This window comes from Lithobates pipiens, unplaced genomic scaffold (genome assembly GCF_037356315.1).
Source record: "Lithobates pipiens isolate NorthernLeopardFrog02 unplaced genomic scaffold, aLitPip1_a1.2 Scaffold_8, whole genome shotgun sequence".
In the NCBI taxonomy this organism is placed as follows: Eukaryota; Metazoa; Chordata; class Amphibia; order Anura; family Ranidae; genus Lithobates; species Lithobates pipiens.
This window is the reverse complement of record NW_027507903.1, coordinates 581,584,468-581,608,999: the sequence shown is the minus strand read 5'-3', so window position 1 is coordinate 581,608,999 and position 24,532 is coordinate 581,584,468. Positions and strand designations below refer to the sequence as shown.

Genomic DNA, 24,532 nt, shown 5'->3' with positions numbered 1-24,532 from the left:
ACGGGTACACCTATTCCACAGCTACCTGAGATAGCACTTCTTAATGCCAGTGTGGTCGGTACTCCCAAACACACCCAAGCCTTAATTTTCTATATGCTATTAGGTGCTAGAATTACTATAGCTAAACACTGGAAAAGACCCACGGTACCCATGCACGACATGAAAAGGAAAATTTCTTGGATCATGGCCCAGGAAAAAATTGTTGCTACACTACTGGATACAACTCACAAATTCCAATTGATATGGGAACCATGGGCGAATTAGGTCGGAATCTCCATAATTCCTGGGACATAGATTTCTTAAGCCGCAACTATCTGATTGGATGACCTTCTATCCTTATCCTTCCCTCTTCTCCTACTTCTTTTGGACCTGCTATCCCTCTCTTACTTCCCTACCTCCTCTCTCTTTCTGATCCTGTTCCTTTTCCCTCTCTCTCTGGTTCCGATGGTTTGTTCCAGTGTTTTGAATTTTTGTATCCAGATGCGACAGCAGGCAGAAGCCCCCTGGCACGGCCAGGTTTCCGCGCGCTCGCACCAAGTTCGCCTAGGACTTTCAGTTCAGCGTTCCTGCTACAGGTGTAGGTTCCTCTCTGTCTCTTACACACAGCGATTAATTAGTCGACTGTCCTTGGGTTCAATTACATGCTTGATTTAAGAGATAGACAGCCCAGTGAGGCACTGGCTCTTGCGAGCCATTCGGGGATGGGGTTGGAGAGTGAGGCCGTCCCCACAGTGTGCTCCCCTTGGGGTGGGGTACGGCCTCCCCCCAACAAGCCATCTTCCGGTCAGAAACAGGTTTACCCTGAGTTTTCTTTAATGCATATTCCTCATAGATGCCTTTCTGGATTGTCACTACCATTACAATGTTAATGTAATTGTGATTGTTCTCTATTCTATGTAACGCCTGTTAAACACTGGTATGTTAATATGCACTCCCTGATTTTTTAAAAGGGGGGGTGATATCTATAGCTTGTTTTGTATTCTTCTTTTGAAAACCTTAATAAAAATTATTGAAAGTAAAATTAGAAGAAAAGAGGTTTAACCTTAAACTACGTAGAGGGTTCTTTACTGTAATAGCAACAAGGATGTGGAATTCCCTTCCACAGGTGGTGGTCTCAGCGGGGGGGCATCGATAGTTTCAAGAAACTATTAGATAAGCTTCTGAATGACATACAGGGATATAAAATGTAATACTGACATATAATCACACACATAGGTTGGACTTGATGGACTTGTGCCTTTTTTCGACGTCACCTACTGTGTAAAGATACTATGTAACCGTGCAGGTTTAGGAGATATTTACAGTACCTACAGATAAGCCCTATTATAGGCTTTACCTGTAGGTACAAGTGGGATAACAGGGTTTACAACTACTTTAAAGTATAACTAAAGGCAAAACTTTTTTTTTGTTTTGGATGGAGTGGAGAGGGATTAGAACACCTGTCAGGTTTTATTGCTGTCTGCATCCCCATTAAGGGAATTCACCCTCTCTACTTGTCCTGTTTACTATGGTCATTGAAAGTGAAAGGAAAATTCAAAATTTTGGGTTGTCCCCAGAAAAGTAATAGAGAGGAAATCTTCCAATGGGGACACTAGTTCTGGTCACCAGGGGGTCCCTAAGGAATTTTCTTTATTTTCAGGGATTTTATTTCACTTCCTGTTTAGCTATGGGACAGGAAGTGAAGTAAAATCTCCACAATAGCACACAGATGGCAAAATAAACTGATGGGGTAATAACCCTCCTTTACGTATTAAGTTTTTTGCCTTCAGTTGTACTCTAACATTAGTATAACCCATGCTTTACATATTTTATTACATGCTTTACTATAGTTTTGGGAGCCATAATAAGCAAATTCGTTTTGGAAAAAAAATCTTCAAAAGGAACGAATGTTGTACAATGTGATTGGTATGATAGACAAACATGGCAGGGTTCCACCTAAACAAGTGATAATCTCCCATAATTATAGACTTCTGGTCGATCCGTTGGGTAAAGGGGCAATTATCGAGCAATAACAAGTGATAACTTACAAACACAATCATTGAAACTCCTACTCCACGTGTGTGTGATACATCAAAATATGCTTTAATGACTGTGCGACAAGCAAGAGTGTAATGCCCCGTACACACCAGCGGATTTTCCATCTGAAAAATCTTGGATGGTTTTTCCGACGGAATTCCGCTCAAGCTCGGCTTGCATACACACGCTCACACAAAAGTTCTCTGAACTTGCAACCGTCAAGAACGCGGTGACGTACGACACTACGACGAGCCGAGAAAATTAAGTTCAATGCTTCCGAACATGCGTCGAATTGTTTCCAAGCGCGTTTAGGAATTTTGCATGTCAGAATTGGTACAGAGGATCGGAATTTCCGATCAAAACGTTTTCAGACCGAAAAATTGAGAACCTGCTCTCAATCTTTTGCTGGCTGGAATTCCGCCAGCAAAGGTCCAATGGTGCATACACACACGGTCACATTTACTGACCAAAAGCTATCATCGGACTTTTGCTGGGGGAATTTCTGATCATGTGTACGCAGCATTACAGATGTTCAAACCTCAGCACACTCATTTTATTGAAATGAAACGGTTTCATTACATAAGCTTTTCTACACACAGCTATGGGCTAGCAGAGATTATCAGCACCTCTTTATCACAAGAGGTACATACCGCAGTCCTCCTCGTCTGAGCCGTCCTCACAGTCTGGATCATCATCGCATTTCCATGACAAGGGTAAACATAGATTCTTGCTCCCATCACAGCTGAACTGGCCAGGGCCACAAACTACCAATCCTGAGAAGAGACCCATATAGTATATAAGAAGGCGACCATCGATTATTCTGAATTAAATGTTAGGCCCCTTTCACACGGACATTCTGATCGTGTCCACCTGTCAACTTTTCAGGCGGACCCAATCGGAACCTCCGTCCTTCTCTATGGAGCGACAGGTATAAAACGGACATATATCCATCTACACCCACCTACATCCAATCCGATCCGCCAAAAAGAGTCTAGCGGATCGTATCGCAGTCGGGTGTAAACGGACAGGCGGTCCGTTTAGATCCGGCCGCCAATGGAGCTGCATACTAGCTGCATACTAGCTCATTATGCCTTTGCCTTACAGTTTTTTGTTTTTTTTTCTGTGCGGGTATACAACCGCTTTAAGTGCAGCTAAGGCGGATTGAGCTCAGAGGTTGCAAGAAACCTGTTTGCATGGAGTTTGTATTTTCGCCCTGTGTTTATGTGGCTTTGCTAGTTCCTTTCTGTTTCAATATTTTTATTGAATAATGTACAATGTATATGTAAAGCATGGCATAAATTGATGGCAATAAAGACAAATATCGCCAACCAAATGAATAAAGAGGGACGGGTACTGCTGCAAACACTGAGGGAAATGTCAGAACCTGGATAAAAAAAGAAAGAATAGAATAGTGCTGCGCTGTACAAATAAAGTGCAGAAGTGGAGAGGGTATTGAACCACACTACCAAGAGGCAATGGTACGCAAAAAAGCTTTAGGTAGAATGCAATAGACGCAAATACATAAATGAACAAATAAAAACTTCCTTCAATGCAAATAGCAAATATATAAAAAAGAAATCACAGTATGTCCCACAAGCAATGACCGTGAAAAAACCCTTTCCCAAAATAGAGTGCAAAATTTATAGTGACTTAGTATTGATCCAAAAATAAACATATAAAGTGCTGGTGCTAGTAAACATTGTGAAAAAAAGTTGATATATATAATGAATCACAGTATAACAAAAAGTATATCCAAAAAAATTGAATAGAATAATAAAAAAAATGGTAAACTTCCCCAATATGGTCTCTCAGGTGTTGTTGGTCCTAATAGTTGGCAGCGTCCCTACTTCCGGTGACCGGGACTCCAGGAAAATGGCCGCCGCATATACTTGCCTATACACATATAAAGGACACTTCCAATATCTCACGTGATCGTGGCGAACACGTGTCTGGAAAATTAGATACCGGAAGTGATCTGTACGAGCTCGCTGCTCGTTTCTGTTTTGCCTGTCTTTACTGTTCAAATGTGAGTACCTGTTGTTACCAATAAACATTTAAAAAATGACTACATTATCGAGCATCCCTCTTGCCCTATTTGTGAGGTTCACCTGCTCCAACTATCTTAAAGGGGATGCTGCCCGCTATTAGGACCAGCAACACCTGAGAGACCATATTGGGGACGTTTACAGGGGACATACAGCGGTTCCATTACAAAGCCTTTTCATATATACTGTTACCTTACAGCAGTAAGGTAAGGGGACACCCATATATTTAGCTTCACAGAAGGGGAGAAGCCACGCATCACCGGCACTTCACTGCAGAAATGTTTACCAGCACTTTATATTTATAACTTTATGGATGGATATTCAGTCACCATAAGTTGCACCTTACCATTGAAAGAGAAACTGTTGCACGGACATTGATTTATTTTATTCATTTTTCTATTTTTTATTTTTTTTTATTATTATATTATATAATATTATTATTAATATATTATATTATTAATTACTATTCTATAAAAAAAATTTGGATAAACTTTTTGTTATACTGCGATTCATTATATATATATATATATATATATATATATATATATATATTGTGAGGGGTTAGCTCGGCAGCGGGTGTGTGTGACCCCCTGGATGGGTTCACAACACAAAATCAGGCACAGCAGACAGCGTTGTAGGTGCAAAAAAAAAAAAAAGATGCAGTTTATTTATGCTACATGCAGTGAAACATATAACAGCCAAACAAAAATAAAACATGAAAATAAATCCTGGTCAGCTTGACCTCTAATTACACACTTAGATTCCCTGTCTAACAACTGAGTGCAGCCTTGTGCTGCACCAGTCCCTGTATCTGTTGTAGAAGTTTGCCACACAGGCGTTAACTCACCGCACAGAACAGGTGTCACACTCCCCAGTCTATACAAACACAAAACTGGTTCCAGGATGGAGCATCTCCCTAAGCATGCTGGGGTTTTTTGTAGAGGTCTTAATGAGCCCACTTACTTCAGCTGGGCTCATTAACTCTTCCCCTCTAATTGTACAAGTCTGCATAAAGCCTGAATCTAGGGCACACATATTTCCCATCCTGGATACAACCAGGTGACTTTACCTGCGCGCTGCCACATACCCCCCCCCCCCCCTCATGTTTCAACATTAGGGTTGTAACACAAGCAGTCAGACACGCATGTATCCGAGACAAAGCATCCACATTCCCCATTTTAACACCAGGGAGATGCTTAACTGTAAAGTTAAATTCCTGTAGGGCCAGGAACCACCTATTTACCCTTCTATTGGTCTCCTTGTTTTGAGCCATCCACTTTAAAGGAGCGTGATCAGTCACCAGGTCAAAGTGCCTACCTAGCAGATAGTACCGAAGGGAATCTAGAGCCCACTTCACTGCTAAACATTCCTTCTCAATCGTGGCGTAATTTACCTCATGGGACTTCAATTTCCTGCTGAGGTAAATGACTGGGTGCTCTTCCCCGTTCCAGACCTGGGATAACACTGCTCCTAACCCAACGTCTGATGCATCAGTTTGTACAACAAAGTCCTTAGAGAAGTCTGGTGAGTACAACACTGGCTGGCTACATAAGGCTGTTTTTAAGGACTGAATTGCTTCTTCAGCCTCTGGGGACCATTTAACCATGACCGACTCTTTCCCTTTTGTCAGGTTGGTGAGGGGCACAGCCTGAGAAGCAAAATGGGGAATGAATCGTCGATAATAGCCAGCGATTCCCAGAAAGGCTCGTACCTGTTTCTTGCTGTTGGGACGTGGCCAACTCTGTATGGCCTCGACTTTATTGACTTGGGGTTTCATCACCCCCCTCCCAATAGTGTACCCAAGATATTTGGCCTCCTCCTGTCCAATGGTACACTTCTTTGGATTGGCCGTAAACCCAGCTTCCCGGATAGAGTCTAGGACTGCTTGTACTTTTGGCAAATGTGAGACCCAGTCTGTGCTATGGATAATCACATCATCCAGATAAGCTGCAGCATATTTCTGATGGGGCCTCAGAATCTTATCCATTTTCCGCTGGAATGTTGCCGGTGCATTCTGTAACCCAAACGGCATTCTCTTATATTGGAATGCCCCATCTGGGGTTACAAATGCAGTTTTCTCCTTGGCCGACTCGGCCAGGGGAATTTGCCAATACCCTTTGGTGAGATCAAGAGTTGTCATATATCGGGCTGTTCCCAGCCGGTCAATCAACTCATCTATACGCGGCATGGGGTAGGTGTCAAATTTTGTAACTTTATTCAATTGTCGAAAAAAATCGTTACAAAACCGCCAGCTCCCATCAGGTTTGGGCACTAGTACGATAGGACTGGACCAGTCACTCTGGGACTCCTCTATCACACCCAATTCAAGCATCCTTTGAACCTCCCCACGTATTGCCTCCCGTCGGGCCTCTGGTATTCTATAAGGTTTTAGTTTTACCCTTTCTCCTGGCGGGGTGATAATGTCATGCTCTACGCCAGATGTTTGTCCCGGCAGCTCAGAGAAAATCTCTTTGTTACGAAGTACAAACTCTTTAACCTCCTGTTGTTGGGCTTTCGATAAGGTGTCTGCTATTCCAACCTCAGGAACTAAGCAATCAGGCTGTGCTTGTGACAAAGTCTCTGCGACTAGGGATTCCCTATCCCTCCAGGCTTTCAGCAGAATGACGTGATAGATCTGCTCCGGCTTTCGCCTTCCTGGCTGTCTAACCCTGTAGTTCACCTCACGAATTTTTTCAATTACTTCGTATGGACCTTGCCATTTGGCCAGAAATTTGCTTTCAACCGTAGGGACTAGCACCAATACCCTATCCCCCGGGGAAAAAGTACGGGTCTTGGCCCCACGGTTGTACACTCTCTGCTGTGCTAACTGCGCTTGGGTCAAATGTTCCTTTACGATTGGCATTACCTGTGCAATTCTATCTTGCATCAGGGCGACATGCTCAATCACGCTCCTGTGAGGAGAACTCTCATTTTCCCAAGTTTCCTTGGCGATATCCAGCAGCCCTCTTAGGTGTCTCCCATAGAGCAACTCGAAGGGTGAGAAACCCGTAGAGGATTGGGGTACCTCCCTAATGGCAAACATCAGATAGGGTATTAGACAGTCCCAATTCTTTCCATCTCTATCCACCACCTTCTTTAACATTTGTTTTAGGGTTTTGTTGAATCTTTCAACCAACCCATCTGTTTGGGGGTGATACACAGATGTACGCAATTGTGTCACTTTGTACAACTTGCATAGTTCTTTCATAACCCTGGACATAAAGGGTGTACCTTGGTCCGTAAGCAGTTCCTTACAAATACCCACGCGGCTAAAAACAAGAGATAGCTCTTTGGCTATGGTTTTGGCCGAGGTATTTCGAAGAGGAATTGCTTCCGGATAACGGGTGGCATAGTCCAATATAACCAAAATGTACTGATGCCCCCTAGCAGACTTCATTATCGGACCTACCAAATCCATTGCGATCCTCTCAAAGGGGACCTCAATGATAGGAAGAGGTACCAGCGGGTTACGGAAATGTGGCATAGGTGCCGACTTCTGACACACAGGGCAGGAGGAACAATAATTTTCTGTTTCCTTCATGACCCCAGGCCAATAGAATCTCTGCAGTACCCTCTCTCTGGTTTTCTCGGTCCCCAGATGACCTCCCAGAATGTGCCCATGGGCTAATTCTAACACCAACTTCCTGTAAGGTTTGGGCACTACAAGTTGCTCAATGGTTTCTTCTGCCCTTTGAGCCACTCGATACAGCAGGTCCCTTTCCATAGTGAAGTAAGGATAAGTGCAAGTCTTATCTGGGTTCACTAACTTGCCATCTATTTTCACCACATTTTCCCGTGCCTTTATTAGGGTGGGGTCTTTTAACTGTTCTGTGGCAAAATTTTCCCTGTGAACCTCAAGATCCGAAAACTCCACAGACGGCATGTTTTCATCTGAGGATGTTGGCTCCTCCCCAGTTTCTCGAGTTTCCCCCGCCAATACCGACAAGGGAAATTCAGGAGAGTCCTCACCACTCCCAGAGGAATTCTGGTCATCTTCCTGGTTTATAGAGGCACCAGTGGGGGGCTCAGGACAATCCCAGAGTTCCCAGAATTTTGGAAAATCCCTTCCCACAATAGCATCATGTGGTAAGTGAGACACTAACCCCATCTGATGAGAGAGGTTACCTTTGGGGGTCTCAAAAAACACTGAAGTTACAGGATACTCTCGGGTGTCCCCATGCACACAAATAACAGCCACCCTGTTCTTCCCAGAGACCTCTGTAGTAACTAATTCAGCTTTTATCAATGTTACCAGGCTACCTGAATCCAGCAACACATCAACATTTCTACCATTAATACACATTTTACATAAATGTTTCTCAGGTCGCCGAATGGCAGTGCATGCAACTGTCGCAAACAGCGACTGACGTCTCTCCCTTATAAAGTCACATTGCATAGGCTCATCCACAACTGGGCAATTGGCTGCAATATGTCCCTCTTGGTGGCAGCGGTAGCAAATAATCTTTTTCGCTGTCTCTTGCAGCATGGGCTTCCTGGGCTGCTCCCGCCAGACCTTAGGTAGAACTCCCACCCTCTCACTCTCTCCACCCTCACCCCTTGGAGTCATCTTACCCGCCACTGGGGATGATCTGGTCTTAGGGTGGAAAGTCCGTGAGTCCCTGGAAGAGGTGGTCAGGTTCTCTGTAGCCAAGTACCTCTCAACCAGATCCACAAGTTTATCTGCATTTTCTGGGTCTCCATGGCTTACCCATTTTTGGATGGCAGTAGGAAGAGCTCTCAGGAAACGATCCATAACAACACGTTCCACAATGTTTGGTGCGGTCAAAATCTCTGGCTGCAGCCACTTCCTGCTCAGGTGAATGAGATCATACATTTGAGACCTGGGGGGTTTTCCAACCTGAAAAGTCCAATTATGCACACGCTGAGCCCGGACGGCCAGGGTGACACCCAGCCGTGCCAATATTTCTGTTTTTAGCACCACATAGTCTTTTGCTTGGTCAGGCTCTAGGTCATAATAAGCTTTCTGCGATTCCCCAGTTAACAGAGGGACCACCAGTCCAGCCCACTGCTCCTTAGGCCACTTTTCCCTTTCAGCAGTCCTTTCAAATGTGGTCAAAAACACCTCCGGATCATCCTCTCCAGTCATTTTTGTCAGTTAACGGCTCACACCAAAGGATGCGGTATTAGTGTAACCACTTGCCTCATTGGTCTGCGGACGTTGCTGTATTAATGTCTCTATTTGCTGTTGAAAACTCTGCTCTTGCTTCTGCAACAGGTCTATGAAGCGGGCTTCAGATTGCTGCTGTGCTTGTTGCTGAGCTTCCAGACTCTGCTGCAAAGTTGCATTTGTCTGCTGCTGGGCTGCAAGGCTCTTTAGTAAACCTGCATTTGTTTGCTGCTGATTTGCATTTGCTAGAGCCAGCTGTCTCAGTATCTCTTCCATGCTGGCCTTAAAAAAAATTGCCCGCATTCTCCACCAACTGTGAGGGGTTAGCTCGGCAGCGGGTGTGTGTGACCCCCTGGATGGGTTCACAACACAAAATCAGGCACAGCAGACAGCGTTGTAGGTGCAAAAAAAAACAAAAGATGCAGTTTATTTATGCTGCATGCAGTGAAACATATAACAGCCAAACAAAAATAAAACATGAAAATAAATCCTGGTCAGCTTGACCTCTAATTACACACTTAGATTCCCTGTCTAACAACTGAGTGCAGCCTTGTGCTGCACCAGTCCCTGTATCTGTTGTAGAGGTTTGCCACACAGGCGTTAACTCACCGCACAGAACAGGTGTCACACTCCCCAGTCTATACAAACACAAAACTGGTTCCAGGATGGAGCATCTCCCTAAGCATGCTGGGGTTTTTTGTAGAGGTCTTAATGAGCCCACTTACTTCAGCTGGGCTCATTAACTCTTCCCCTCTAATTGTACAAGTCTGCATAAAGCCTGAATCTGGGGCACACATATTTCCCATCCTGGATACAACCAGGTGACTTTACCTGCGCGCTGCCACAATATATATATATATATATATATATATATATATATAACTTTTTTCACAACGTTTACTAGCATCCGCATTTTATATGTTTATTTTTGGATCAATACTGAGTCACTATAAATTTTGCACAAGGGTTTTTTTCACGGTCATTGCTTGTGGGACATACTGTGATTTATTTTTTATATATTTTCTATTTGCACTGAAGGAAGTTTTTATCTGTTCATTTATGTATTTGCACTCTACGTAAAGCTTTTATGCATACCATTACCTCTTGGTAGTGTCGTTCAATACCCTTTCCACTTCTGCACTTTATTTGTACAGCGCAGCACTATTCTATTCTTTATTGGAAAATGGAGGAGCTATATAAGTACCTGAAATAAATAAAAACGTATATTAACCACTTGAGACCCGCGCTATAGCCGAATGACGGCTACAGCGCGGATCTCCTTTTCCGGGACTACGTCTATTGACGTAGTCCCGTGCACGAGCGGCCTGCGCGCCCCCTGAGGGGCGCGCGGCGCACTCTGTGATCGGCGAGTCTACGAGACTCGCCTGATCACCGATCCGTGCAAGGGGTCGATCCCGACCCCTTATCACGTGATCAGCTGTCAGCCAATGACAGCTGATCATGTGATATAACGGAGCCGGTAATCGGCTATTATTCCTCTTCGCGCTGACAGCGCGAGGAGAAAAAAAAAAAGCCGATCACCGGCGGCCGTGATCGGGACATCAGTCCCGATCACGGCCAGCCCTGCTAGTGCCCACCTGCCCCCTGCCAGTGCCCACCTGCCCCCTGCTTTGCCTGCCTGAATAAAAAATGTGTCCCCCTGTCAGTGCCACCCAGCAGTGCCCATAGTGCCACCCAGCAGTGCCCACAGTGCCACCCAGCAGTGCCACCCAGCAGTGCCCACAGTGCCACCCAGCAGTGCCCACAGTCTGCCTCAACAAAGGTACTGCACCCCAGTGCCACATATCCGTGCCCAGCAGTGCCGCCCATCAGTGCCCAGCAGTGCCGCCCATCAGTGCCCAGCAGTGCCACCTATCAGAGCCACCTATCAGTGCCCATCAGTCCCATCTATCAGTGGTACCTATCAGTGCCCCTTAGTGCCACCCATCTGTGCCACCCATCTGTGCCACCCATCCGTGCCATCTTATCTGTGCCCGTCTTTGCCCATCAGTGCCGCATTATCTGTGCCCATCGGTGCCGCCTTATCTGTGCCTATTAGTGCCGCCTTAACTATGCCTATCAGTGCCCACCAGTGCAGCCTATTAGTGCCCACCAGTGCAGCCTATCAGTGCCGCCTCATCAGCGCACTTCAATGAAGGAGAAAAATGACCTGTTTGCAAAATTTTATAACAAACTATTAAACATGATTTTTTTTTTTTTGCATCTTTTTTTGTTTGTTTAGCAAAAAATAAAACTCCCAGCTGTGATTAAATACCACCAAAAGAAAGCTCTATTTGTGGGAAAAAAATGATAAAAATTTCATTTGGGTACAGTGTTGTATGCCCGCGCAATTGTCATTCAAAGTGCATCAGTGCTGAAAGCTGAAAATTGGTCTGGGACTGAGGGGGGTTTAAGTGCCCAGTAAGCAAGTGGTTAAAAAGGAAACCAATCGATATTTACCTGATATGGAAACACTAAGGCCTTGTGTAGGCAGTTGCGTATATAGGCTTTTCTTTTAAGGCAAAAAAATTTAGTTCAGGTGCCGAAGTTCCCAACGTTTCAGAAGAAAAATGGCGCTAAACGCGGTACCTGTGTTTTGCCGCAATTTCGTTTGCCAATTTTTTTTTTAAAACTGCAGTTTTTTCAGGAGCACTGATTTTAATTACGATTAAAGTGAAAAAAAAAGTGAAATATTCATTTAAATATCGTGCCTGGGGGGTTGTCTATAAAATGCCTGTGACGTGCCACGTGTTTCCCGTGTTTAGAACAGTCCCTGCACAAAATGACATTTAACGGAAAAAAAGTAATTTAAAACTGCTTGCGGTTTTAATGTAATATCTGGTTCTGGCAATACGGATGAAAATCATTGAGAAAAATGGCATGGGTAGCCCCCCCCCCCCCCCCCCGCCCATTACCAGCCCCTTGTGGTCTTGTACGGACATTAAGAGGAACCCTGTACCCAAATTTTAAAAAAGGAAAGGCGTGGTGCCCCCAGGCCCTATATACTCAGAACAGCAGTATACAGGCGGTGTAAACAAGACAGGGACTGTGTAGGTTTGTTGTGTTAAGTAGAATCTGTTTGTAATTTTGAACTGGTACATTTTTAACCACTTCAATACAGGGCACTTAAACACCTTCCTGCCCAGACCAATTTTGAGCTTTCAGCGCTGTCGCACTTTGAATGACTTTGAATTGCGCGGTCATGCTACACTGTACCCAAATTAAATTTTTATCATTTTTTTCCCACAAATAGAGCTTTTTTTTGGTGGTATTTGATCACCTCTACGGTTTTTATTTTTTGCGCTACAAATAAAAAAATACCGAAAATTTTGAAAAAAAAAATGTTTTTTTTTGTTTCAGTTTCAAAACTTTGTAAATAAGTACGTTTTCTCCTTCACTGATGGGCACTGATGGGGCTACACTGATGGGCACTGATAAGGCGGCACTGATGGGCACCAATGTGGCACCAATGAAGTGGCACTGATGAGGTGGCGTTGATGGACACTGATATGTGGCACTGATAGGCGGCACTGATGGGCTACACGGATGGGCGACACGGATGGGCGACACGGAAGGACACTGATAGGTGGCACAAATTGGCACTGATAGCTGGCACGGATTGGCATGGATGGGCGGCACAGATGGACGGCACAGATGGGCATGGATAGGCGGCACAGATGGGTATGGATAGTCGGCACAGATGGGCATGGGTGGGCACTCATAGGCGGCACAGGTGGGCACTCATAGGCGGCACAGGTGGGCACTCATAGGCGGCACAGGTGGGCACTCATAGGTGGCATTGGTGTTATACTATAGTAATGGATGCCAATCAGTGCCAAACAATGCATGCCAATCAGTGATACCCATTGTGGGCACTGATTGGCATCCATTATGGGCACTGATTGGCATCCATTGTGCTGACTGGCATCCCTGGTGGTCTAGGGAGGATTACCTTTTCCCTGGTGGTCTGGTGGCGTCCCTGGTGGTCCAGTGTGGGCATCCTCGGGGGGGCTGTGCTGATAATCAATCAGCACAGACCCCCCCCCTGTCAGAGGAGCAGCCGATCGGCTCTCCTCTACTCGCGTCTGACAGACGCAAGTGAGGGAAAGCCGATCACCGGCTCTTCCCATTTACACTGTGATCAGCCGTGATTGAACACGGCTGATCACGTGGTAAAGAGTCTCCGTCGGAGACTCTTTACCGAGATCATAGTTGCCGGGTGTCAGACTGACACCCCGCAACAACGATCGCCGCGATGCGCGCCCCCGGGGGCGCGCAGCGGCTCATAATCCTGATCACGTCATATGACGTCCGGTCAGGATTATGAAACCACTTTGCAGCCGTCAATTGCCTATAGGGCGGGCGGCAAGTGGTTAAAGTGTAGCTCCAGTCAACAAATCAATTTTTAAGCTTTTTGGAAAACATAGGGAAGGGTTATCACCCCTGTATAACCACCAAGGGTGTACTGCTAGCAGAGTGCCCGCAAGTACTTGGCTGTGACAGTGCAGGTTTCACAGAGGACTGATGGTCTAGGTCCGCTTTGTTCTTTGGTGTGGGTCTTTAAGGTACGCTTGTCAACGAGCTGCATGGCAGGTCAACCTATGTCTGGTCAAGCATGTGGTGCCCAAGCGGCTGATGTTTTGGCCACACGAGATACGCTTGAGACACATGTTGCAAATAGCAGCGGTGTGATCTGATGCGCTCGTCTCAAAAAAGGCCCACACCAAAGAACTTTTGAAATAACGTGCAGAGGCAGCGCCCTGCACAGGCGGAGCTCTGCGGTGTGATTCGGTCGGTGTGCTGCCCCTAAGCTGGCCCCCGGAGGGCATCCTGCCTCGTTGGAGATGTGCCTCCTCCTCCTCTCTCCTATCAGGTACCCACGTGGAGTCAGTGACCTCATCATCCCCTCCCTCTTCATCATTGGAGCAAAGCTGGCAGTATGCTGCAGCTGGTGGAACATGACTGTAAGATTGCTGTCCTTCTTGAGCATTCCCTCTCTCTGCGCTCACGCTGCTGCCTTCCTCTAGCTGGGTTTTATCATCAGAGCCTTCAAAACGCTGGGCATCCTCCTGGAGCATGTACCCAACACTGCGCTCAAACAGTTCGGGGGACTCCTCAGGAGGACATGGTGGGTCTAGGGAAGGAGTGACTGATGACATTGAGACGAAGGAAGAGGACGCGTTGGCAGCTGCTTTGCTAGTACCCTGAGCCTGGGTGGGAGAGGATGAGGAGGATGAGGAGGGCTTGGTCATTCACTCTACCAAGTCTTTGGCATGATGCGGCTCAACATTTCCAGCTGCCGAAAATAAGGACAAGCGTGTCCCATGGCCACGTGCTGACGACGATGTACCGCGTCCATGACCAGCACTGTTGTCTCTAGACACAGAGCCCGCTTGCCCTCTTTTATTGTCTCGTGATTGTCTGCATCTCCTTGTTAGCCTTCCAGACATAGTAATGGCCTGCAGGGAGATGAGAAAACCAGCAATTGGGTAGTGTATATTTTGCTGGAGGCACACAACACCCACTGTAAATGCTGCAGATGCCTGTATTAGAGAGCACCAGCAATAAAGGGTAGATACAGGTGTATACTGTGCTGGAGGCACACAACACCCACTTTAACTCCTGCAGATGCCTGTATTAGAGAACACCAGCAAAAAAGGGTAGACACATGTGCATACTGTGCTGGAGCCACACAATACTCACTAACTCCTGCAGATGCCTATATTGGAGAACAGCAGCAATAAAGGGTAGATACAGGTGTATACTGTGCTTTAGGCACACAACACCCACTAACTCCTGCAGATGCCTGTATTAGAGCACACCAGCAAAAAAGGGTAGATACAGGTGTATACTGTGCTGGAGGCACACAACATCCACTAACTCCTGCAGATGCCTGTATTACAGAACACCAGCAATAAAGGGCAGATACAGGTGTATACTGTGCTGGAGGCACACAACACCCACTTTAACTCCTGCAGATGCCTGTATTAGAGAACACCAGCAAAAAAGGGTAGATACAGGTGTATGCTGTGCTGGAGGCACACAATACCCACTTTAACTCCTGCAGATGCCTGAGAAAAGAACACACTGTCCCTGCCTATCTTGCTCTTTCCCTGCACGCCGGAACACACTACACAAAGCCGCCGTGCTGGCGGCCTTATATAGTGTGGGGCGTGTACTAAACCCCCTGAGCTATAATTGGCCACAGGCATCCTGCCTGTGGCCAATTATGGCTCTCCTCGCTGCCGGAGCTGTGATTGGCCAAGCATGCGGGGTCACAGTGCATGCTTGGGCAATCATGAGCCAGCAATGCACTGCGATGGTGCAGTGCATTGTGGGCCATGAACACCACACGAATTTGGTGCGAACGGCCCATAACAGCCGGTATTCGCCGAACGTGCGAACAGCCGATGTTCGAGTCAAACACTCTTACACCAAGCTCATCCCTACCCCTGATATCTAAGGAAAGTTGAACAAGTCACTGATTTTTACAAGCTGTCAGTAAATTTACTGATGATTGGCAGCCTTGGGTGCAATTTGAGTGAGTTTTTTAGTATGATTTCAATGATTACGTCCAGTGTGACTTGATGCAGGTTCAGCTGTGATTCCAATGCGATTTGCATGCAATTTGGATGCAGCTGCAATATGAAATTATTCTCTCTCTCATCCCATCAACGGTCCCTCTAAGCTACAAAGGTAACCATATGAGGTTAACAGTGCAAAGCCCTGCTACTGTGTAACAATAGGTGAAAATAACACAGGGTTCTCACAAATGTAGAGTGAGGGGCTCCAGAGTGTCTGTGCTGAGTGGGGAATGTTGGTTTCACAGCTTTTTCCAGGTTTTGTCATTTCTGGATTAGGGTCTGGAGTCCAGAGGCTTCAAAGAGCTTTGGAAAAGGGGAACAAGCCTCTAATCCTGTGTTCAGGTCTTACTATAGATCAGCCAGCAATGTCTGCAGGTGCACACCGCTTCTCTAATCATAGGGTTAAGCCCTGCACAAGTCGAGCCTGTGACAGAACAGACGGAGGCCCTAAAGCCTGAAGGCCAGAGCAGCAGGGAGCTGCAAATTTGCACAGAGAACTGCAAAAGGTACAGTTGTACTACAAGAGCACGGGGGTGCGGTGGGGCTGTCTGAGGGACCATACCAAAAGTCTGAGTTTAAGGCCTGAGCAGTGGTACTGCGAAAGCAAGCCAGTAGGCTTTAGGGTCATTTTCTTTTGTATTTTGGAGCAGTGGTGAAAACCCCTGGGAGGACAACCATTTATTTTGCTGGACTTTTTCATTTGTTTCAAATAAACTTAGTTCTTGGCTGTCATAAACTCATTAGAAAATGCACTACACTAGAGCCAATAACCCCGAATATCATAGAGAATATACAGTGCCTTGCGAAAGTATTCGGCCCCCCTTGAACTTTTCAACCTTTTGCCACATTTCAGGCTTCAAACATAAAGATATAAAATTTTTATTTTTTGTGAAGAATCACCAACAAGTGGGATACAATTGTGAAGTGGAACGAAATCTATTGGATTTTTGAAACTTTTTTTAACTAATAAAAAAATGAAAAGTGGGGCGTGCAAAATTATTTGGCCCCCTTGTGTTAATACTTTGTAGAGCCCCCTTTTGCTGCGATTACAGCTGCAAGTCGCTTGGGGTATGTCTCTATCAGTTTTGCACATCGAGAGACTGAAATTCTTGCCCATTCTTCCTTGCAAAACAGCTCGAGCTCAGTGAGGTTGGATGGAGAGCGTTTGTGAACAGCAGTTTTCAGCTCTTTCCACAGATTCTCGATTGGATTCAGGTCTGGACTTTGACTTGGCCATTCTAACACCTGGATACGTTTATTTGTGAACCATTCCTTTGTAGATTTTGCTGTATGTTTGGGATCATTGTCTTGTTGGAAGATAAATCTCCGTCCCAGTTTCAGGTCTTTTGCAGACTCCAACAGGTTTTCATCCAGAATGGTCCTGTATTTGGCTGCATCCATCTTCCCCTCAATTTTAACCATCTTCCCTGTCCCTGCTGAAGAAAAGCAGGCCCAAACCATGATGCTGCCACCACCATGTTTGACAGTGGGGATGGTGTGTTGAGGGTGATGAGCTGTGTTGCTTTTACGCCAAACATATCGTTTTGCATTGTGGGCAAAAAGTTCGATTTTGGTTTCATCTGACCAGAGCACCTTCTTCCACATGCTTGGTGTGTCACCCAGGTGGCTTGTGGCAAACTTTAGACGAGACTTTTTATGGATATCTTTGAGAAATGGCTTTCTTCTTGCCACTCTTCCATAAAGGCCAGATTTGTGCAGTGTACGACTTATTGTTGTCCTATGGACAGACTCTCCCACCTCAGCTGTAGTTCTCTGCAGCTCATCCAGAGTGATCATGATCAATTTAGAGGGACGGCCAGGTCTTGGTAGATTTGCAGTGGTCTGATACTCCTTCCATTTCAAAATGATTGCTTGCACAGTGCTCCTTGGGATGTTTAAAGCTTGGGAAATCTTTTTTGTATCCAAATCCAGCTTTAAACTTCTCCACAACAGTATTACGGACCTGCCTGGTGTGTTCCTTGTTCTTCATGATGCTCTCTGCGCTTTCAACAGAACCCTGAGACTATCACAGAGCAGGTGCATTTATACAGAGACTTGATTACACACAGGTGGATTCTATTTATCACCATCAGTCATTTAGGACAACATTGGATCATTCAGAGATCCTCGCTGAACTTCTGGAGTGAGTTTTTTCTGCACTGAAAGTAAAGGGGCCGAATAATTTTGCATGCACCACTTTTCAGTTTTTTATTTGCTAAAAAAGTTTAAATTATCCAATAGATTTCATTCCACTTCACAACTGTGTCCCACTTGGTGATTCTTCACAAAAAATTAAAATGTTATATCTTTATGTTTGAAGCCTGAAATGTGGCAAAAGGTTGAAAAGTTCAAGGGGGCCGAATACTTTTCGCAAGGCACTGTACACATGTTGCATCGCAATGCTGCAATTTTTTTTTATCTCATTGCGTTCAGCTAATGGGGCCCTGTCTCGTCATGTGAATTGAGACATGCCGTAACTGCCCTGCAACAATGTGCAATGAATACATTCGCAGTGCGATGTGTGAGCTTTTAGAGGTCAAAACAGGCAGTGACAAGGCTACCTAAAGGCTTCTTCGGCACCTGATGCCCCCTGAAAAGCAATCTACTGTGAATTGCTCCTCCTAGATCGCTAATGCAAGTGTCAACAAGCCCATAGTGTTGTTAGGTGACATTGTTGTACTATTCCTGTATTATGGCCTACAAGACGTTATCCACACCTCTTCATCACAAGAAATACATACCGCAGTCCTTCTCATCTGAGCCGTCCTCACAGTCTTTCTCATGATTGCACTTAAGTGTCAGGGGAATACATTGATTTGTTCTCCCACCACAGCTGAACTGGGTAGATGTGCAAGCTATGGATTCTGAGAAGAGACCAACAGTATATAAGAAGGTTACCAATGATTATGCTCAATTAAATGCTATATGGCAAGCACAGAAGTACGGTGCTTGTAATTGATGTCCCTCAGTGCAGGCATGTTGGGCTCAGATTAGGGTTGCCACCTCATCCCTTTAAAACCAAACACATATGAATTACACAGGTTATGTGGCTAATTTAATGTAGATAGGGCACTAAGTGAGTTTAATTACCACCTAAATTAGACACAGGACCTGTGTAATTAATATGTGTTCGGTTTTAAAGGGATGAGGGTGGTAACCCTAGCTCAGCTGCCACAAGAATCCTGTTTATATGGGGTTTGCATTGTATTTCTGTGTTTATGTGGCTTTGCTTCAGGTTTTCTAGTTTCTTTTGTAGCAACTTGATGTTTAGGCAGGGGTGCTATTAAATTTAGTTGCCAGGTGATAGTTGCATTGGCCAGTTGTTAGGAGATCAATGGATTTCCCACTAATTCTGGAATTGCTGCACTTCTCTCGTCTGTCACTAGGTGGCCGGGTATCTGTTGACATTGGATAAGAAAAGGGCATGGCAAGGACCGAGTATAAATGAATGGGGAATCTAAGCCAATTGGCAGGGATTTTCTTGGGTCTCTTGGCCTGCTGGGATTTATTTGGGTGGAGTCAGGGGATCTGGGGTTCTGTGCCACCTGGACGGCTATCTGGGTGGACATGTGTTATGTTTCCCCGGGCTGCTAGGCCATAAGCCTTAGGCCTATCCCGGGAACATCTGGCTGCTAGTCTGTCTGGGGGCCTATCCAGCAGCAGGAGAGCAGCGTAGGGTTGGGACTGTGGGCTTGTAATCCAACCAGAAGTAACGGTTCTGCCGGCCGGGGAACCAGTTGCATTTGGAGGTAGAGGGGAAGCTGTTGCCAATAAGGGACCATCCACCTTGCTACTGGAAACCACAGTGAGTGTGCTGAGGCCAGTACCAGAGCAGACTTCTTGCCAGCTGAAGACGGTGAAGAAATCTGAAAACTTCAGCCAAGTGCCAAGTCAGGGACCCAGAGGGACAACAAGGGTGATGCTTGTGGAGCATCAGTGAGTGCCAAGCCAGGGACCTAACGTGTCAGCAGGGGTAACGCTTGAGGAGTATCTGTGAGTTCCAAGCCAGGGACCCAGCAAGGAAGCAGGGGTGATGCTTGAGGAAGATACTGAGTGCTAAAGTGGAAGAGCTCAGGGGATCCAGTGTCTAGTGGATCTGAAGTTTAGTGAGAGAGAGAGACTGGGAGCTCTGTGAGTGAAGACCCACAGTGAGTGCGGAGTAAGGAGAACTGTTCGTGTTACATATAGTTGAACACCATTACCGTTAGTGACTGTTTCAAGATTGTTACCATAGGAGACAGCGTTGCTACCTATACAGAAGTGGTGTCTGGCTGGAGGCCTTCACCTGTATAGCTGTCCACCTATAGAAGTCTCTGAGTCTGTTAATTATCTTTGCATCTACCTAAGGGTGTCCTGGCCAACCCTGTCTCCTACAGTTCTGTTTATGAGACAATAAATCTCTTTGCATTCAAAAAGTGTGTGGTGCCCACCTGTTCATCTTGCATTACACCCACCATGCCTGGTAAGCCACTCTACATTGAAGGATGTCTGCTCTCCCTAAATCCGGAGGTAACCATTAGGTCTAAAGAGGCTTGGGACTTTGCTACACTTTTAATAACCTTACAGATGTTTAGCTGGTTTATAGCCGCTATTGGTACCAGTGTGTGCCTATATGGATGTGGAATAGACTTTAGACTGCTAGCTCATTCAAGGGCTGGGACTGATATGAATTCATGTTCCCTGTAAAGCACTTTGGAAAATGTTGATACTTTACAAAATTAGACAACTAGATAGTAAGACAACATATTTACTATTCACACATTTGCACTTTGGAAAATGATACTTTATGAATAAAACAGACAGATTGATAGTGAAGTAGGATGCTTACCATTTACACATCCTTTCTCGTCACTAAGGTCATCACAGTCATGTTCTTGGTTGCACCGCAGATTGCCGTTAATACACTTGCCATCATTGCACTGGAACTGATCCGGGCTGCAGGTTGGTATTTCTATAACCACACAAGAAGCATGCATTCAGAAAACGTTTGAAGCAGGGCTCATCTTTAACAAGCAAAGAATCTTCAGGTTCTGCTTAAAAACAGCTACTCCTGTTTAAGGTGTAATTGAGCTCTCAGTACAGCACTGTGCTATATATTGTGGAAACAGACACAATAAATAGAGATGGGCTGAACACCCCCCAGTTTGGTTCACACCAGAACTCACCACCACACCAAACATTGTGAAAGTTCGGAGCCGAAGAATGAACCCCATTGAAGTCTGAGACCCAGATGGAAAAAATCAAAAGTGCCCATTTTGAGGGATCAGATGCAAGTTATTGGGCATATAAATGGTATGGCGGTCTGGGTACTGTCCTAGGGGACATGTATCAATGAAAAAAGTTTGTAAAAAAACATAATTTTTAACTGAGCAGGGACTTAGTGAAAAAAAAATGAAAAATTACTTTAAATATAGTGCCTGAGGGGTCCCCTTAGTCTGTAAAGTGATGCAGCAGTACCATCTATAGAGCCTGCTGCAGCAAAAGTTACATTTATAAAGGCAAAAAAAATAATGAAATTTTCCCTGCAAGCTTTCTTTATTTGATAAGCAACGGCTTGGGGGACAGTCTGTATGATGAGGCTACAATTTAGTGCACTTGGAACAAGTGAAGAGATTTTTTGGTTAAATTCTGGTGTCTGTTTTGCAGACTTTGGATAGAAGTAACAGGTACGGAAAATTGGGCTTTGTGTGTTGGTGGTGCCTTTGCACCGTAACCCTATAGAGCAGGCGTCGGCAACCTACGGCCGCTAAATGTCCACAAGCCGGGTGCACTGAGGGGCCAGACATACCGGGGGCTGCCCGCGGGATGCCGACTCCTGCTCTATTCCTGCTTTGAAAAAGAGCCGAGCAGCTTCTTAGCCGCATCGGTTGTTATCCCGAGAAGCACAAGGGGACGCCTCCTTCTGCGGCTCGTCCGTGCTCTCCCATCCCACCGGGAGGCCCGAGCGATCAGCCGGCACGTCATAACATCACTTCCGGTTTACGGAAGATTTAAAAGGCGCCACATTTTTAAAAATTACAGTATTCAAAACAGCCAAACGTGGTGTTTTGAATGCTTTTAAGTCTAAGACCCCAGATCCCTCCATAAAGAGTACCTCTCACTGTCTATCACTGTCAAAAGGGATGTTTACATTCCTTCTGAGAGCAATAAAAGTGATCAGAATTTTTTTTTTCTTCAAAGGGACAGTGTAAAAATAAAAAAATAAGAAAATAAATAATGTAGTGCCCCATCCCTCCTTGCTTGCACAGCTGGGGGGGGGGGGGGGGCTGTGTAATGTAAAGGGGTCGAGAGGTGCGGGGCTGTCTAATTTAAAGGGCTCCAGAGGTGCGGGCTGTGTACTGTAAAGGAGTCCAGAGGTGTAGGGGGCTGTGTAATGTAAAGGGGACCAGAGGTGTGGGGGCTGTGTAATGTAAAGAGGGCCAGAGGTGCAGGGGCTGTGTAATATTATCTTCATTTATTAGCAGATGAATGCGGCCCTCCATGCATTCACATACATTGAATCCGACCCTTAAGTGGAAAAAGGTTGCTGACCCCTGCTATAGAGGTACTCTTGATGAATCAAGTAATGCCTGTGTATAGTCAAGGAGCAAGTGGCTGATGCTGTGTTCAAATAACTCAGCTGACTCCTTCATGCATGTTGCTGGGGCTATGACAGGAGTAGCTATGGACAAGGAGGCAGAATAAGCTGCAGAATAAGCCGCTCTGGTAGCTGCATTGGACTGTGCACTAGTCTCTGCTTGGGTGATAGAGGATAGTTTAGTAAGCCAGCCCACTACCTCCTTTGCATGCTGTAGCTGGACAGCATGGCAACATCACTAAACAGAGGAAACGGTTCCCTGCCTGAAGACGAACCACGTCCACCTTTGCCTGTGGACTCATATGTTGCTTGCCATGGGAACGTCTCCCTCTCCTTGTTGGCCTCCCAGACATGATGGGGGGGGCAGGCTTATTACCGAAATGTAATAGAGACAGGGAAATGTGTACCTGGATGCACTTTAATCAATGGAAAGTGGTGTTTGGTGCACTTTAATTTGAGTACTCAGTAAACAGACATACTCCACTGACACACTTCAATATACTGCAGTAAAACTGCACTTCAATAGACTGTTGTAAAAGTACCCTGATGCACTTCAATATACTGGAAAAAAGTGCACTCACGCACTTCAATATACTGCAGTAGAAGTGCCCTGATGCACTAAAATATAATATAGTAAAACTGCCCTGACACTCTACACTGACACACTCCAATATACTACAGTAAACCTGCCCTGCCACACTAAACTGACACTACAGTAAAAATGAACAGTCGCACCACACTCGCTCTGCACTATTACTATATTGATACTAAACTGAAAATGAACGGTCACGCTACTTTCATGCAGCACTATCCCTATATTCACACTACACTGATACTTTACACTCACAATAGAATCACAATAGCACACTTACTCGCTAGCAGCACTGAACAGAGCCCTGTTCTGTCTCTCTGTAGCGAGTACTCAACAAACGGTCAAATGACCCCCAACAATTCGGGTGTTTGCTGAATGGGTGATCAGCCGCCAATGTTCAGGCCGAACCGTTTGTCCAACACTAACAATAAATGATCATAGAAAGCACCAATTACCTTCACATTTCTTTCCACCCAGGAGCTGATAGCCCTCTGCACATAAACACTTATAACCGATCGCAAGGTCTTTGCAGATATGAGAACATCCACCATTGTTTTTCAAACACTCATTTTTACCTTCAGAAGAAAAATTTAGATATTTGTGTCAGTGGGTCAAAATGAAAGTTTGTTAAGAAGCTACAGAAAAGGAGTAATAAACACTGATCTACTGTACAAATGAGACTTGCCACATTTTGTCAGGGACTCATCACTCCAGTCTCTGCAGTCTTGCACACCATTACACACTTGGTCCATGCTGATACACTCTCCACTGTGACACTTGAACTTGTCTGGACCTTCACATTTTGTCACTGAAATATAAACCAGTGTATATCATCACCATAGAAGAGGCAGATAAACATATAGATAACCATAACTATTACACCAGAGTCCTGTCTCATTTGACTTGTCCTCACTAGTGACACGCTAAATGCTCAGGTTTTGGATTTAGGGTAAGTTCACAAAAGTAACACAAATGTAGGCTGCAGAGGCCCAGGTAGTAGGTACCCTAGAGGTCATGGCACATAAATAGTGGTTGGATTTGTAGGAATTACATTGTCAAACATGTTCCAGGGTACAGTAACAGAGTCTATGCAGCTGCTCAGACTGGCAGCAACACTGACAAAAGGTAATACCGTTCTTGCAAAGATCGATGCACACAGAACGGCAGCACCTGTCGCAAAGGGGAGCCTGTTAGCAAAGTGCAGCTAAGCACTGGTAGCTGAAAGGTTCCCCTTAGCTCTAGCGACAGTCCCTATTCTATCCTTCCCCCTCTTGAACCTCTCCCTACGCTAGGCTCACTCTCTCTATCAAGCAGGTTCTTGTTCCTGACCTAGCCACACACAAAATACGTGGCAACTGCAGTGAACCACTATTTTTATAAGCACTGCCCTCACTAAAAATGGCTGCTGTGGTCATCTGGGTGACAGTCCAATCGGACAGTAGTCCACCCAATGACACATACTGAGGCCGAGGAGGAATGTGCATTCCTCCTGTTCTCCACTCCCCTTCCCTTGCATGCAGAGGTCACACTACACCTTACTCTCCCCCCCCCCCCCTTGACAGATGCTGTCCTCAGCATCAACTACATACA

The 24,532-nt window shown here is 45.5% G+C and overlaps 1 protein-coding gene and 1 long non-coding RNA gene across 2 annotated transcripts in view; both read right to left on the bottom strand.

Annotated features, from left to right (window-relative positions):
- The window catches only part of LOC143961117 (uncharacterized), a 31,843-nt gene extending 8,325 nt beyond the window's left edge, over window positions 1-23,518 (bottom strand). Inside the window, exons 1-4 of the long non-coding RNA XR_013270414.1 lie at window positions 23,398-23,518; window positions 20,602-20,724; window positions 18,515-18,637; window positions 2,667-2,789 (exon numbers count right to left, since the gene is read on the bottom strand). This is a non-coding gene — a long non-coding RNA (uncharacterized LOC143961117). The remainder of the gene's footprint in view (window positions 1-2,666; window positions 2,790-18,514; window positions 18,638-20,601; window positions 20,725-23,397) is intronic.
- Window positions 23,519-23,577: 59 nt separating this feature from the next.
- The window catches only part of LOC143962277 (uncharacterized), a 72,120-nt gene continuing 71,165 nt past the window's right edge, over window positions 23,578-24,532 (bottom strand). Inside the window, exon 9 of the mRNA XM_077471586.1 lies at window positions 23,578-23,750. Coding sequence (XP_077327712.1) covers window positions 23,578-23,750 — 173 coding nt within the window. The remainder of the gene's footprint in view (window positions 23,751-24,532) is intronic.